This window comes from Diachasmimorpha longicaudata, chromosome 1 (assembly GCF_034640455.1).
Source record: "Diachasmimorpha longicaudata isolate KC_UGA_2023 chromosome 1, iyDiaLong2, whole genome shotgun sequence".
NCBI classification, from domain to species: domain Eukaryota; kingdom Metazoa; phylum Arthropoda; class Insecta; order Hymenoptera; family Braconidae; genus Diachasmimorpha; species Diachasmimorpha longicaudata.
The window spans coordinates 4,483,725-4,501,354 of record NC_087225.1 but is presented as its reverse complement, the minus strand read 5'-3'; the positions used below and the strand labels follow the sequence as shown (position 1 = coordinate 4,501,354).

The window sequence follows — 17,630 nt, the reverse complement described above, 5'->3', positions numbered from 1 at the left end:
ACATAATGTATGATCACTCGGGACTCCGGTGCGACTCCCCGATAAAGTTTCAACTACGATTGGTATTTGTTAAATTTTTCCACGTGGAATGCAATCAAACGGAGTGCAGTAGCCCACTTTTTTCCCATCTGTCGTAGAACATATTCAATATTAAATGTCTTGGAAGAAGAGAAACTTTTGCAGAACCACTAATGAATTTCTGTCGGAAATTTTGTAAAATTAGCAAAGGGAGTAATGACTAATAAAGGCACATAATTTGAGAAACTACTAACAACTAAAATACCTAGTGAATTTAAATACAGCGCCAACTTGAACAAATTTGCCGCATTGATCAGACAACTGCAGCATATTATTGGATGTCCACTTTTGCTCATAGCAACGGAATTCGAAACAAGTCAACTTGGTGTGCCGGATTTACGAATTATAAGACTTACGATACATTTGGGTATAGCTAGAGGAAGGGTAGGATTAATGCCCAAAATCTCAGAACTGGGCAAAATTCCAGTTTTTACGTTGACATCCGAATACTTCATTTCGATGACAATGAATTATCTCGGTACCCAGTGGCAAAAAATTGTTATTATTTAATGGGGACTTTGAATTAAATCTGAGGCCTAATACAAATATGCTGAGAAACTTCACTAGTGCTCTCAAACACAATTTAATGGTAAGATTAGGAAGCATGAATTTTAGTAATAAAGAGGGCTCGCCAAGTTGACTTTCTTGTAATCAAGTTCTCACGAGCAAAGTTAGACGTTTTCACACATTACCAAATAGCAAGGGTGGTTGAGGCGAGGTACCAGCTACTGGAGCAGCCAAAAAAGAGCCATCGAAGAGGACACTAGAAGAACTCTAGGATATTCCGGATGCTTCACAGCCCTGCAGGCTGCTAGCTAGGGCAGGCAAAAGGGAAAACCATACATACACCGAATCGTGGGGAAGAGGTAGTGGGCAAACACTTTCCAGGGTACAGAGGATGAGCTCGAACTGGAATACTGCCTCTACAATTACAAGTTGTCAGCCCTTCAAAAGCTCCGGAGCATATGCAATGCCCTTTGGTTGGGCCACGAAGCGAACTATTTCGAGGATCGGTTGCCACAGGATCTATACCGAAGATGTGATTGACGACAAGACGTAGTCTTGGTCTCAAAATCGGATGTAGAGACTACACATCACCGATTTCTTTCTGATCTAATAGTCTCATATCTTTCCTAATGCAAATGTCCAGAAAATGGTTGGGGAGAGACGTCAGGGACGAAACATTGATGACCCGACCACTATGTAGTCATCAGTTCGCCTATCAGCAAGACAAATCAATGGACGCAGCACTCCATCAACTGGTGACTCGAATGAAGGAGAGCAATGGACGTCAGCAAAATGACGAGTGGTCTATTCCTTGATATCGAGGGAGCCTTTAAGGGAAATCTCGATCCGATCACTCAATGAAGCAATTCCCATGGGTAAAGGCCGCGCTGAGTTGAAAAACCCTTTCGGTTCAGAGAGGAAACTACGTGACGAATGCAGGCCTTCTTTCGTAGACCGAACGAAGCAGGGATATTCAGTTATATAACCATGTAATTCCTGTTACTGCACAGTTTGCGGAGAACTGTTGAGGAGTGTAAGAGAAGGTCGCTGGGCCGGAACAATTCCAGCTATATAGGGGCCGGGAATTGATTCTCAAATACACGATAATGTACTGAACTGGGCAGTTCAATTTGAATATATAGACCCGAATGGACAAAGAGGCTCTATGACCAGACGTGGGGAATCAAACCAGGGATAAAGATATAGATTTACTCAACAGTCGTCCGACCGGTTGTACTCCATAGAGCGACTGTTTGGTGGAGGACAAATAAGAATGTCAGCTATGAGAGCCATGAAGACGAGACCTCAAGACCTCCGATACCCTGGGAATCGCAGGTATTGAAGATTTCCTGCTCGAGTGCTCTGTCGTCGGTAGGCGCTCAATGTATCATATGCGGACAGATTCCGGCGGAAGAATGCTGAGAGGCTTCTCAACAGCTAAAATTCCATCTGGTTCATCGAAGACCCGAAGTTGGGGGAGAATTCCGGGGCTGGACTTCACTTGAAAAATTGTGAAGTGGAACTCCTACTTAGACGAGCACTGCAGTATTTCCCGCCCAAGTCATTGAAATCTATTCAAATAGCTGGGGTCCCTTTCTCGCGCTCACGAATCCGAGGCTGAAATCAGTAGTAATGAAACTTGAATGTGGTGACTGGCCAGAGCAAGGTGACGTTGAATTGCGTATCAAGGCGTATCATTCTGACGTACTAGGCGAAAGCCAGGCTGATGAAGTGGTCAGGAGAAATGTGGGAAGTCACTTCGGTCGTCGGTCTACCGCGGCGAAGTGTCGAACGTAGTATCAGGGGCTAAACAATAGGCAAATAAAAAATACAAGCCCTCCATCAGAGAATAGAGACTTAAGCGGACAGAGCTGATAAAGTTGGTCAAAAACTCAGTGAGATAAGTCATCAACATGTTGCCGAAATGCTACAGACTCAGGGGACACGAGGATTGACAGTGTAGGTTCTACGAAGAGAATGAGGGGATTCCGTGGCACATTCTGGGTTTCCGTTCTGCTCTGAGGGGGAAACAGCAGCGCACGTCGCATAATTCATTCCCAGGGAAGGAGGAATACAAGCGACTATCAGTCAGATAAATACTGAGCCTATCTTTAGCCTTCGACAGTTCCAACCTCAGCATACCACAGAGAGCCCGTCGTTATCAAATACCAAATATATTTCCTCTACTAAAGGAATTTTTTTCATATTAAAAAAAATGGCCTTACAAAATGTATTTTTGAAAATTGTGTTGTTCGGTTGTACACCGAACGCTCCCACGCTCCCACTTTTGCACTAATGAGCGGGATTATCGGTCAACGCGCACAGGTGTAACTTACCACCGGAAGTCAGTGGTCAATTAATTTGGCACCTGAGGCGCCGCGTCCTGGACTGATCAATGATCCTTCGCCAAAATTCCAGTGAGCTCTAGTAGCCTGGAATTCGGGCATTCGCGGCCTCTGGACCTGCGAGCGTTATCAGTCCACTTCCGGAACTTCGTGTGATAGCGTCTGATATCTCTAGGTTTTCATTGCTCTGCTCACTATATTTTCGACCATCCATATTTCTCAATATAACACGCTCAATTTTATTTCGATCGGCTCTTTTTTATCGCGACATTAGTCGCAATTTGTCCAGTGTGCGATTTTACATTTATTTCAATAAAAAAAGTGACTTTGTTTGACCATCTCCACGTGCAGTGATTTCTCGACCTTCGGCTCATCCCCAGCCAGATTCCGCATTGAGCATGATTGTTGAACCCAATTTATAATGGTTAAAGGTTGCCGAGTGACGGACAAAAAACGAATAAGACATTCCAAGTGGATAATGTTCTGAAGATAATGTGACCGGGAGTTTGTAGCGATATTACTAATTGACAACTTGAAAATTTAATTGTAATTGTCATTTACGGATATGGTTATATGTGCTCCAGAAGTTCGATGCATTAGCCACAATCAACAATTTATTGATTGAACTATTTTGCTTTGTTAGTTAGACTTTGAGTGATTAATTTCCGTCGTTCTGACGACTATTCACATATAATACCACAAGTGGTTCAAAATTATCGAATATTTCCCGATAGATTCGTTGCAAACAAATGAAGGAGTCAAGTTTTTCAGGCTAAAAAATCACGAGTGCGAAGCACGAGTGATTTTTCCTGAAAAACTTAACGACTTAATTTGTATGCAGGGAACCTAGAGGGAAATATTCTATAATTTTGAAGCTCGAGTGGTATTCAGGGGATTATTTTTCCTATCCAAATTTCGGCCAAGAGAATTGTGCCATGACATGAAAAGAGGTTTATTTGGTTAGGTGTCGTTTGTTTATCAAAATATTCAAAAAATTATCGCTGATATTCGAGGTAGGCTATACAAAATATCAACAAATGGTGCAATTCTATTGGCTGGAATTTGGATGGGAAAAATAATCAGTATTATATCCTTTCATGAAACTGAAAATTCTCCCCACCGCTCAATAATGAGCCTTCACATTCACTTTTTCCACACTCTCCTCTCACATATCAACGAAAATTGGAAAGCAAAATGAATAAATATAATTTACCCTCCAAGATTTTTCCACCTAGCGAAGAAGGACTCTCCATTCATTTCTGTTGGCTCGAAAAATTTATTTATCGTCAGTGGCAATTTCATCGTTAGTTTCTGCGCCACATTCTTGCACAAGAACGATATAATCATAGCAGGTGTATCTGAAAATGAAGTTCAGCTCAAGTAAAACCAAATAAGAATCAATTATTAATGAATCATAAATAAATAGGATAATAATTGATACCGTTGTAATCATCGATGCACTCAGCATTGATCATCTGCTGTATTTGAGCACCAGCCTCTAGCACCGGTTCAACAGGTTTAACCTGGACAGCGAGCTTCAACTGATCCTCCTCTGACCAAGACAACTGCACAGCAAAATTATTAAGTGCATACTGCGTTTTGTTCCCATAGAACAAACCAATGCGCCCGAGATTTTGTCTGAATTCTGATTTTACACCAATCTGGATCATATCGTTTTCGAAGAGAACTCCATTGTTTTTACAGACGAATCTAAACATGAAAAATGGCATAATTAAGTAAATTTATCTCTCAAAACTACAAGGAGCAAAATTGCATCAAAAAATAAAAAAAAAATGCGGAGAAAATTGATTTTAGTTTACAAATATTTTCATTTCCGGTACACACATCAAGATATTTTAACAAAGAATGTACCTTTCGTATGAAAAAAGAACCTATTCTTATGTTGAAAAAAAAACAGGGATTCGGTTCAATGACAAGAGAATCTAGTTGAGGTTCTTTGATCGAATAGAATCCAGTGGATGGTTTAATTGGCGTAATTACTCTAGAAGGAAATTTCCATTTTCAGAGGGTAATATCTTTCTCTTTTGTAAAACATAATATTCGTACGTATTTGCCTTCTCTCTCCTTCTCAATGCATTTCAGGCACGATCGCCATTTCAGAAATTTTCCGTTTTTCATCTTAATCCCTAGTCGACGGAGCGTTTAGCCTTGTCCTAAACGTTGTTAAACGTTGTTTCGGTTGAATTTGAAAAGTAATTTCCATGCCAGCTTAGTCGGGAAGTGAAGCCCGGTCCAATACTGGGCGTTAAATGGGAAATTTTTTTCCTCTCTAATTCTAAATTCTCTTCGAATTGAAAAAAATTATATTCCATCCTAAAAAGAAACAAACATCTATGCTATCGACATGTCGCAAGTCCACTCACTTGAATTCAGAATTCCTTTAATTTTGAAACTTTCAATCATGATATTGATTTTGTTGGATTTTTCATGAAATAAATAAATAAAAAGCAAAAATCAGTCTCATTCTCTTCTGAGTGTTTGTACTTTAAATTGAAAAAAACATTTTTATGGATTGGAATTCTGAGAAGTATGAGGCATGGTGTTTAGGTTTGATTTTAAGTATGTAGATTAAGTGGAATGAATAGAACTCTTTGAGAGCATGTGGCTAAAAGGTCCAGGATGTTGTTTCTAGTTCCTCTAAGGAAACTGTACACAATTATTTGAGTTACGTAATAAAGTAGAGCAATAGTTTCAATTATTTCCAGAATTATTTCAAATAACCCATTTCCAATAAATTTCCGTACCTACAGCACGGCACGACGCGTTCGGTCTCGTACCATCTAAGTTGATGACCCAAGACTAAACGCTCCTGTAAGACGGGTAATTTTATAGCATTCCACATCTTATGACGTCACAGAAAGTTTTTAGAGAAGATTTTGGATTCTGCCTAAGCGCTTTGGGTCATCAACTTATATGATACATGTTTTTCCAATACATAGTGGAAATCCTTTCAAGGTGCTTTAGCCCAATTCGCGAAATTTTCAGAATAAACAATTCGCTCTAAATATTTATGTTCACTAAAACAGTTAATGAGAAAAGATAAAAAAAACAACAGAGAGTAACATGATTTTAAAAATTTACGTTTTCCATATTTGTTTTCAATTCGGCATAAAGAGCATCTCAGGATGGAAATAAAAATTAATTATAAATCCCCTAATAGATAGTAGACAATGGGTAATTTCCATGCATCACTGGCCGCAGGAAATAATATAACCATCACTTTACACATAATTAGTCATTGTTTCCTTCATTTGTATCAATTTCATTGTTGGTGGACTTCCGCATAAATTCTTTACCATTCCGATTTCAAAAGTGAAAAAGTGGACATTCGCGGTGTGAATTAAAGATTTAAAAAAATATATTGCACGCTGTCTCAAATGAGAAACTTTAGTTACCTTTTTGGGAGTTTTTAGAATTATTTCCACTTATAATTTATTATTCTATGAGGATACTAGCCAACACGTTCCATATACATGTTCCAATTTCAAATTCAAGTATCACGAAGCACAAAACACAATAAGAAACATCAACGATTAGGCGGATGTGAAGCTTAAAGGAGTGGAATATGTGGAAAATTTCTACAGAGAGGCTCTCAAGCTGTCGAAATAGATCTTGATTTTTTCTCATTTGTTTTAGACATATTTTTATTTCAAATGAAAATTTCCGAAAAAAAGGATTTATTTTCATTAAATTATGGAGGCCCACTATTGATCTGTCACAGAACCCCTCTGCGTTAGTACATTAAAAAAAAGGGGGAGGGGGGGTTCGGCAGGCCCGAAGAGAGAAGGGCAACGGGAATGATATTTCCGGGGATATTTTTCCCACCACTGGGTTCAAGAGTACCAATCACCCGAGGACTTTCATTGATGGATTAAGAGAGTCAGAGCCATCTAGTAAAGGATCCCAGTTGTCCCTGTGGGTATGAAAGTCAAGGATACAGACCACATTCAAATTCAAATTACAAACTCAAGAACTGCTCTATTAAAATCAACAAATCCTAAAGCTCCACAACAAAATTTACTCTAACCACTAAACAGAAAAGCCTAATACCACATGTAAAATACACTTAGGTACATACACTAAGAAAAAATATTACTGATATAGTATAAATATAATAAATGATGTAAATTTGAGCAATCAAAAAAATATTACTTTAGACTCTATCCCTGCAACAACTACCTATATTCTACAAGCAGATACGTCATAAATATGTCGAAACCCACTCAACCCATTACGCCCATTCAAAAGATCAACCTTTAATATTATTTTGGCTATTGTCATATGCCATTCGCAAATCCTATCCTCATGTTTTCTCAAGTTATTGTATGTAAAAAATTAAAATTCAACGTATGATTCCCCCATCCATATCACTATATGTTACTAGCTATTAACGATATTGAGCAGAACAACAAGACAATCAACTATAATTATGGCGTACTGGCGACACCGGAGAAGGGTACATACGGTCTTAAAAACGCACACTTTTGCAGGAAATTATACCAGTAGAATCAATTAGAATAGTTGAAAAGTTTCGTATAAATGTAAAGCGTGAGTGGCACTTAATTATTTTAATTCGTGCCCGAACATGAAATCACAGGAGACAGGTGACCATCCCCAAAAACAAATATCTAGAGGCATAAATCCTAGGGGACGAGAAGCTGGGCTACATCAACAGTTTAAGTTACAAATAACTCGTCGATCGACTTGGAAAAGTCCCCGAACCCGGATGACCCCATTGAGTTTCATTCTACTCGGTATTGGACGACGGCGGGAGGGGGGAGGGCATCGTCTAAGCACAATTGGGCAAACTATAAACTGACCACCTGCTTCCTGAGGACACAGGTGTCACAGCGACCCCAAAAACAGCTACATTTTTTCCCCTCTCCATCTTAGAGGAGGTGGGATACGGCGCAATACTGAAGCACATCTGGGAAGGAGAGAACAACAGCGCTCTGGTTCAAGTACTGCAGAAAAATATAAAAACAAAGGCTGAACAGAAGATCCAACTCGACTAGGGAAGAATAGATACCTTCAAGTACTATCCGGGTATTCAATTCATGGTGAACCAGAGTACTGGTGTTCAATACTAAAATAAAAAAGCTATAAAAGACAGCCAGAGAAAGCAGTCAGTCGGCATGGCTGAGATACCATAGTGTTGACAGAACAACGGACAAAGGCTTCAAGAATCCCAGATACAGTGCTCATCTACGAAAACGCATATTTCCAGTTATCGAAATCCACAGTCACCATGATCACTAAGAGGCTTAGGGAATGCCCTCCCACTATATATCTCTGTTACGTTGAATATGATAGTTGCCCCTTCTGAAGAGTGGACCGACGTACTCGATATGCAAGGGGTCAAGATTTTCAACAAGAAACAACAATGGACACACCCTTGGACATGGAGCAACACTCAACACTATCCTGCCAATGAGATTGGTAGAAATGAGAGAAATAATGGCGAATTATGCATAAAGCAACGGTTAATTATTTCTGTCCAATACAATAGGTCGCCTACTCATTTTGGATAGACTGAATTATCTTAAATAGATAGCTTGTATTTATTTTTTATCTGAAAAGGAAGTGAAAATAGAATTAAAAATGTAGAATCCTTGCTTTTTAATTTAGAGGTCAGGTTAAGTATAATAATAACAATAGGCCAGAATGTCTGATTTAATGGAGCAGAGGGGAGAGAGAAGGGCTATAATAGTATATTTCGATGCAACGGGGTGGTAACGAGTGTGTTGGTGATGTTAACTTCGGCGAGTGGCGAACTGTGCCATTTTTCATTTACTGGTAACCGAAAAGTCTTTTCGTTTACAAGTAAACGAGGAGACCCTTTGTGGCATAGGCTGAACGTGGCAGCAGTAACTACCTAGCAAAAAGTAAATAATTTGCTGACGGCTACATAGTGAATTATCATAACAAATCCTTTTCTAAAATAATTTCAATTATTTTAAGGAATTTTTCAATGACAACAGTCTAACTGGATAATTTGGAAAAGCCTGGAAATGAGAAAACGATAATTGAGGTGATGATCAATTGTCACTTTGCAATTCGCCAAATGACAATATGATCGCGGAATTTGACCGGTCCTCTACTTCACACCAAATAAAGTGACAGTTGATCACCATCTCAATTAAATTTTTCTAATTTCCAGGGTTCTACGCATTTTAAGGTAATACTATTGCAAGGAACAAATTTTTGTTAATATTTTTTAAAATTTTCCAGAACAATATTTAACAATTAATTTTCACGTGTTCATTACAGAATTATTTACATTCAGGATTCCGCCTGCCACGAGTTGAAATTGATCGCCACGTCAATTATAATGTTGTAATTTTCAAGATTCTATACATTATCTGATTAGACTGCTGTAATGAATAAATTTCTCAAAATAATTTAAAACATTTCAAAGAATGATTTATCATGATAATTTGCCATTAACCTCTCAGGAGATTATTTACTTTCATAGTCCTCTCCTCTCCCCTATACTCTACGACTCCATCACACATTCCTGGCTTTTGTTTTACAACAATGCTCCTGACATCAAAGTTAAAAAACGCTAGCACTATATTTACAACTTTTTTTCAGTACACATTCGTCTTTTTGGTGTACCTCTACTTAATGCAAGACTGCACCAAAGGATCAGATAAAAACTAAAAAACAAAAACATTCATTTCGGATAATTCAGTTCAATCCAGCGGAGCCTTAGAAAAAATAAATAAATAAATAAAACGTAAATACATTTTCTAGAAATATCATTTCTCCATGTTTCATAAAATTTGAAAATCCTCAAAATGAAGGATTAGAAAGCTTCCATCGAGAAGCAAAAGGTAGTTTTTTAGCGTAGCTTAGAGAACATCCCAACGCCCATTGTAATATCCTGAACTGATATACTGAAAATAGTTGTTTCAACTTACTTTTTTGGATTATACGTATTTTGCGCTCCATTTGTAGCACCAACTTTATTCGGCATATTATAAATATCTCCAAGCACATCCAGAAGCACTCCAGTATTACTACTAGGTTGTGAAGCAGGTGGCGTCGATAATCCCAACAAATCCGCCGAAGAATTGGTGACATTCGACACGGAAACCGCCGAGGGTGCATCAGCATGATGATTGGTATTCGGCGCTGGACTTTTACTCTCTCTGATCTCATTCTCAGGTACCCTCCCAGGTTTCTTTTTCTTGAGCACCGCCAGGATCGATGATTCCCTCTCAGGGAATGCAGGCATTTCCTCTAGAACAGTGGCTAGTACATCGGTCGAGGCAATAATACTCAACTGGAGATACTCAGATGCCCTCTGCTGCAGTTCAGCATCAGCACTTTTTAAATTACTATCCTGCCTAAATACATCCTGGATGGGACTCCTGATCTCCGGGAACAAATTCACAAATTTGATATACGTAGACAGCAACAAAGCTCGCGTCATGGGTGAGCAGAGATGATACTTGGAATGTAAAAGTTGGAATTGTACGCCCGGTGATGACCTCTGATCACCAGCTATGAGATTACCAAATTCTCCAAGAATATAGCCTCCAACTTTGACCATATTTTCATGACAAGCAGGTGCTTGGAGTGCCTCGAAGACTGTTTTGGCGGCATATCCCTGAACATCATCTCGATTAATGACAATCTGAATGACTCTGTACCAGACTTCCTCAGAAACATAATCGCCAGCTATCCTAATGAGATTCAGAATAACGTCGACGTACCACGTATAATCCGTTGCGTATTTCTCAGCTAAAATAGCAACTTTGAGTACCATCTCTTCTCTGATGGAGTAATCAGCTGTTTCGAGATAATTCAGCATCTCCTGGACTATCTCCTCTGCATTACTCTTGTCGCACATAGCGTAGAGCAGATCCACTGCTTGTTGACGCACTGAGACATCCTTCTCCATCTTCATCGAGAGGATGACCACCTCTTGGTGCTTCTTCACAGCCTCGTGGGAGAACTCTGATGTTGCCAAGTGGCACATGGATTCTAGAGCCAAGTAACGAAGATTCGTTTCTCGATTGGAGAGGAACTGGCCGAGTTGATTGCAAGCTCGCACTAGGAGATTTGGCTCACTGTCGTTGTGAATAATCAGGCTGATGGCTTCGAAGAGAACTGCGTTTTTGGCATTTGAGTGCTGAACTTTTTTGGACTTTGGAGGCTCCTGTGCCTTGTTCAGAATCGTTTCTAGGCATTCGTTTAGTCTGCCTCGTACACCAGGATCCTCTGCTGGAGGAGTGTAGTTTTGGAGCAATCGGAGAAGCTTTACCGACAGCCAGGGCGCTGGTACGAAGTAGTAGGTGTAGTCTTGCAGGTCTGTGTAGCTGGACGTGACAATTCTACTCAGTCGAGAGACTGCTAAGCTCACGCAGCCCTTGTATTCCTCTGGGTTTCGTTTTACTAGAGCGTCAATGAGGGAGGCTGCCGCGGTTACTACACCCAAGTGCTGATCATTCAGCAGATGCACGATGCGCGAAGTCCATTCACCACCTGGCACTACGTCCGGAGCTGTTCGTAGGAGGCGTAGAAGACAGAGGGCTGCACTCTGCTTCACCACGTCCATTGTGTCTCTGGATTAAGTTTAAAAGGTTCAGTTGGAGATGATGATGATTATACGTATAAAATAAGTCAATGAATAATTTTAATGAGGTCACTTGAAAATCATCTTATATTTTTCTAGCAAGTATTTGATAAAAATCCATTTTTTTTGCACTGATTCTGTTGGATATTTGATACGAAAAAGTTTACTAATTTTCGTTTTTCTATTAAAAATTCGCTTATGACGCCATTTCTATGAAAAAATTTAACCTCAAGATAAATCCAGCACTTTCCTATCACTTAGTTGCATTTTTGCCAATTTTGGGACTTTTATTGAAATTATCGACTGTTTTGTCACCGGCCGCAGAAAGAACGGTCGTTCCACCTTTCGTTTCGTTCGGAATCATATAATTAATATGTCAATAGTTAATGTATATAATTAATGTCATAGATCTGACAAATATTTTCAGGGCCTTATTATTGAGTGAAGAGACCACGCAGGTGGATTTCTAACAGTTATATTTTAACATGTAAGTGACGAAATTAGTATCACATTTCAAATTAATGGACAATGTCTGGGAATATTAAAAAAAAAATTCATGTCAGTGAAATTTCCAAATCTCCGCAAATTGAGGTAATCAGAAACTGTCTTATAATTCTAACCCGTGACAGTTCTTGATCAGAGTCATGTAACTTGGATATATATATATATATATATATATATATAGATAGAAATCCTTGTCCAGATGACCATATTGATCTAAAGTAATAATAATCATTCCAGTAAATGATATATCAACAAAGGAGTAATTAATGAATTACTGAATTCCGTAAAATAAATAATTTTCTACGATCAATGATTGGGGTTGTGAATTTTAGCACTCCGTGTCTGAAGGGAGAACGAGATTCGGTTGAAAATAGAGTGAAACTTGAAAAGCCAAAAAAATCAATGAGTAATTTTTACATGAATGTTTAACTATCTTGTTTTCGTCGTTAGGAACTGTCCTAAAAACTGTATTCTCTGAAACTCTGATTTCAATTCAGGATTTTATGGTCAACTCAAAAAAAAAACATCAATAATCATTAATAAATATCCACAATTCAACCTAATACAAGTTTTAATTGGCTTTCGTTGACCTGTCTATTTTTTCCGCCTTCTATTTTGCGATTTACCTCTGATTTCCGAATTATTTGCATAATTTCTTGTTATTTATGCATTAAAAAATCACAGAATCAATGCAAAAACTAAATAAAATTTTTTAAATTCTAACGAGAATTCTGTAGAATTTTAATCTCAGTACAATGCCATGATAATTCCTGTAGGATCTCTGAAAGAATTCACCGAATTAGTCTATTGACTTTTTTTATACGTGTGTTATGCAATTATGTATGATAGGTGCCTAGGAGAGGTCGCTGGAGAGAACATGGTGGGAGATTTAAGGGACTAGGCCGGAGAGTCAATGAGTTAGGGATTCTTAGGTGGCATTGAATTTAGTGACGAAATGGTAAATCATCGCACTATTTGAAATTTATATAATTTGAATGAATATTGCACTAATATGAGATTGTAGTCTTAGAAGTGAGAGCTTGCAAGATCTTGAAGACCTTTTGTAAGAAACCCAGACTGTTTTTTCCATCTGAATGCTGTTGATAAAATTATGATTTCAATATAACTTTCGATCGATTGTCAAACGATGGGGAATCGTAAGAAACTATCCTCAATATCTTCATGAATTTAACACATTTTCATTATTATGTGACAGTAGAATTAGAATTTTTCCTGCGAAATCGTATAATTGCCATAGTAAAAGTATTTTGGAAATTTTCCATGAACTTTGTGGTTATAAGTTGTTTCAAAAAGACTTGTCCGTCTAAATTCAAGGTGAAATTTATTATTGAATGGCATAATTTGATTGGCATATGTTTTTACAATTCACGCTATGTCAGATAAGGCCATGGCTGACCCTTATCTTTTTATATATTGGTTTCAATGTTTTTCTACGACCCGAACTGGAAGTGAGGAGAAGCAAATACAAATGGTTTTTTTTTTCAACGACTGAGGGCTCATAACACCAAATTTTGAACGATTTCAAAAGCTTGAAATTGGTTTGAAGTTTATCACACTTTAAATTTTTCGCCTTTTGTTATTTAAACCTATAGATTCATAAAGCTACAAACATGTATTTACAGAACTAATTTGGAGTTAGCGAATTTAGTTTTTCGTTATCATATGTTCAGGAGTTGAGCAGTTATACATTTAAATGACATTTCTTTAGAAAATTGTCTGTAGTTACTAAACATTTCTTATTGAGGTATTTTAAAAATGATTGAGTTTGGTATGGTGATAAGTGTCCGAGCGATAGGAGACCGTGGATCATGGAATATCTGTACTGCTCATAGAGAGGACAGCTCCAGAGGACATGATCAAGGTCCTCACTCGGATGACCACATGTGCAAACGACGGAATGTATCAATCCTTTACGTTTGAGGGAGTAGGCCAGATGGTAATGGTTTAAGCGAGCTCTGTTAACCCATTTTTTCGCCTTTTTCTTCGATACTTATTGTATCTAAAAAAATTAATTTGACCTGCTGTATAAAATAGGGCTCATCCTGGATCTATTTTATTTATCCACCACTAAATACTGTCACATCTTCGTTAGAAAAAGCAAAAATCGAGAGTAAAGTACTTATAAGAGTGCACTTTGCCTTTTTTGGTTAGAATTGAGAATGAAGAGTGGTGATAAACAATGTCATAGCTTACAACTATTACGGTAATATTATTATAATAAGCGATATTATGATTGGGTTATTAACTGCCAAGGCGAGCAGCAAAAAATTCCTGTATTTATTGAAATTGAAAATTAACAACCGTCCCACTTTGGCTCGCATTCACTTTTGTCTTTTGCTAATAAAAAAAATGAATCTATGAGTACACATTAAAATTTACATTACGTGCTATTTGTAATGAAAATGAATTAAGGATTTTGGATATATTTTTAGTCAAAATTCACGTTTTTTTTCTTTTTCTCGCAAATTCTCCATCCGATTGACGTGAAAAGAGATAAAGTTTTTGTCATTATTTGATTATTTAGGAAGTTTCGTGGGGGTGCAATGATTTTCATACATTTTTTCTACAGCTTTATGATTGTTTTTCAAAGTTTTCAAAAAAACGAAGGAAAACCTTCGCATGACCTTGAAACTGCGCGACTCATTAAATAATGACAAAGCGCAAAAACCTAGGCTTCCACGTCCATCCTATTGTCAAGTCGCGATAAAAATCTAAAAGGCGTCACTATTGTTCAAAGGGGTGTAGAACATCCTTAAACATATTATAATTACTTTTAGTCATAGACTTTGACAATCTTCATAAACTAATTCTTCGCCTAAGTACTCTCTAAAATTATACGGTAATAGAAACTACAGCGGAAACGGACGTCGCCGACTCGATTCTAAATTCTAAGGTTTTAAATTTGATCATTTTTACTTTCCATTACATGTAGGTACAGAGTCCATGAATTATCATATTTGAGTGCATATTATGTGGAAAAAAGTTTTATAAATTTCCTCTAAATTTCACCTTCCCCTACGCAATCGAAATAGTTTTAGGAGGTTGTTACCAAAATCGTCACATTTGGAGAAGAAAAAAATTCTAATAAAACAGATCCAGGATGGGAATCAACTTGCATGACAGACCAAAAGACTTCTTTTTATGACAAGAGTTACTAAAGACAATGGAAAAATAAAAAATGACATAATATTGATAAGTCACGTTTTCCCATTTTTCACTTCGGTACCATGAACACCAAAGAAGTGAACATGAAATTTATTTAAAATCTTAACAAATCATTGTGGGGAAAGTTGTTGATAAATCGATGCCGAAAAAATCAAGATTGATTTCCGACGACGATGAGGGTCAATCCTTAACTTTTTTGACATGGAATTATTATCGATCTAGGAATTTTTGCATGAACCCGAGAAGGATTCATTTTCGAAAAAAATGTCAAAAATTGGTTCCCACAAATGATAAAAATTCCAATAACTCTGACATATTCTTGCCAAACTATGCGTTACAAAAATGACGCCATATTAAACACTTGATCAGTCGCGCATTTTTTCAATTTTTCAAATTAGACAGCTGTGAAGTCTCAGAAAAAACTGAAAAAATTTCACACCTGAATGACAAGTGCACAAAATTTGAAAAATCATCGCTGACTTAACAAAAACTGTTAACAACCCAACAAATTTATTTTCATAAGTCATTAATAGTTATTTTTGAGAAAAGAATTTTTATTTTTCAACATACGAAGAGCGACATACTGGGAAATATTACTATGCTGCAAAACCAAATTTCGGGAACTGAATTGTAAAATTTGCTATCCGTATTACAATTGTTCTGCGATATCTCTGTAAAAAAATATCGACTACCGAAATTGCAATACATTGACCGAATAACAACAATTTTTGTCCTAGTTATTTTTCTGTGTATTCCAAAAAAGAGAAAACCCCGAGTAGAATGGACTGGACATCTCACAACCCCATTAGTCGTTTCAATTTAACGACCCAATTTCAAGGAAAAAAATTGTTTCCATTCGCAAAATTCTCGTCGTGGGTAGCTATCAAAGTACCTCCATTTCTAGAGAGCAACAATCTGACAAAAAATGCCTCCCAAAATTTTTTATAGAATCGTTCGTTATGAAAATAATGTCAACACAATTTGGAAAATCGACGCGTTAAATTTGACCATTTCACCACTAAATTTAATGGTATTAATTATCAAATTAACTCCCATGGATTTTACCTAATATCCAGACGCCTAGATGCCATGAGCAGGAATTGTAAAAATCGTGTGTAATGTGTGCTGTGGTTTGAGTGTTTGTCATGCATTATTCATTGATAATCGCCAAAACTTACCCCGAAACCAAAAGTTTTGGAATTTCATTGCCAAAGGCTTCAGCCATCTCTTTACTACCAATATTGGCGATACATTGTAGTGCCAGATTCACGTGGATCGGATTACGTGAGCCGAGATCATTCTTAATACTCTGAATTATGAGCTTAATGAGATCACTGTTTGTATTTACTAGGACTGATATGAAGAGATACCCCTGCAAAAGAATAAGTTTGTTTTAATCAATAATTATCATGAGTTGAGTTACACCACTCTCATGGACATTGTCAAACATACGATTTGCTTTTCAGAGTACTTATTGGAGGATAGTAAGTTGACAGCCTCCATGTGTCCAAAATCAATGTCATGCCCCAGAAGAAAGATAAACAGTAGCTTGCAGACATATTTTTTCTTCTGATATCCATCGAGGGTTTTGTCGCCTTTGAACTTGCTTCTTATATTCGCCAATTCTTTGTTTATCCTCTTGATCTCAGCTTCTTTACTTTTGCCTAGTTAATAATTTATAATGGTTAAATCATACTGATGTAGTTAATGAATATAAATATGAATATATACGAATATGACTGATATTCAATAAAGAGGAAGCACGAGATGATAAATAAATTTTATTATCTGTTAGAAATTTTCCCATGATGACCCATCATTTTTTTTCAGTTTCCACGTGAAGTATATTTTTCCGTCATTTTAGTTACTATGGACGAATTAAGAATATAAGAATATTAAGATCAAGTTTTAATTCAACTAGTTCAACATTTTTTGAGCAAGTCCACCGCAGGATTCGCCATCGAATATCGTAGCTTGCCAGCCTAGGAACATTTTACAGCTTGATACTAGAGACTTTTTATCAAGGCACATAAGGTATGAGCATATATTTTAGTTTTAACTACCAGCTAACGTTTAAAAATGAAAAAAAAAAACTGTAAATCCAGATTTTGAGAGAAATTTAGTAAAAACATAGAAAAGTTTCTCCTATGAAGTTATGTAAATTTCAAACGTTCTTCGTAAATAATAAATTATTAATTACGATCTTGGATGAATATGTAATAATTATGATAAGAAAATTTCGAAATTCTCCTAATTGAAAAGTCTAAATTCCAATAATGATTAACGACAATAAGAATATTAAAATTTATTGCTTCTTTTAATCTCATTTCATCTATAATGAAGTGTACGTATAGCATTGTCATTTGTAGAAGATATTGCAATAATTAAATGCTTACAAGCAAACT

General features: G+C 37.1%; 1 protein-coding gene across 3 annotated transcripts in view; it reads right to left on the bottom strand.

Annotated features, from left to right (window-relative positions):
- The window catches only part of Ap-2alpha (Adaptor Protein complex 2, alpha subunit), a 39,827-nt gene that overhangs the window by 16,599 nt on the left and 5,598 nt on the right, over positions 1–17,630 (bottom strand). For all 3 annotated transcript variants that reach the window (XM_064131863.1, XM_064131874.1, XM_064131884.1), the window contains exons 3-7: positions 16,678–16,889; positions 16,404–16,597; positions 9,875–11,524; positions 4,372–4,640; positions 4,144–4,288 (exon numbers count right to left, since the gene is read on the bottom strand). In XM_064131863.1, the coding sequence (XP_063987933.1) occupies positions 4,144–4,288; positions 4,372–4,640; positions 9,875–11,524; positions 16,404–16,597; positions 16,678–16,889 (2,470 nt within the window). The remainder of the gene's footprint in view (positions 1–4,143; positions 4,289–4,371; positions 4,641–9,874; positions 11,525–16,403; positions 16,598–16,677; positions 16,890–17,630) is intronic.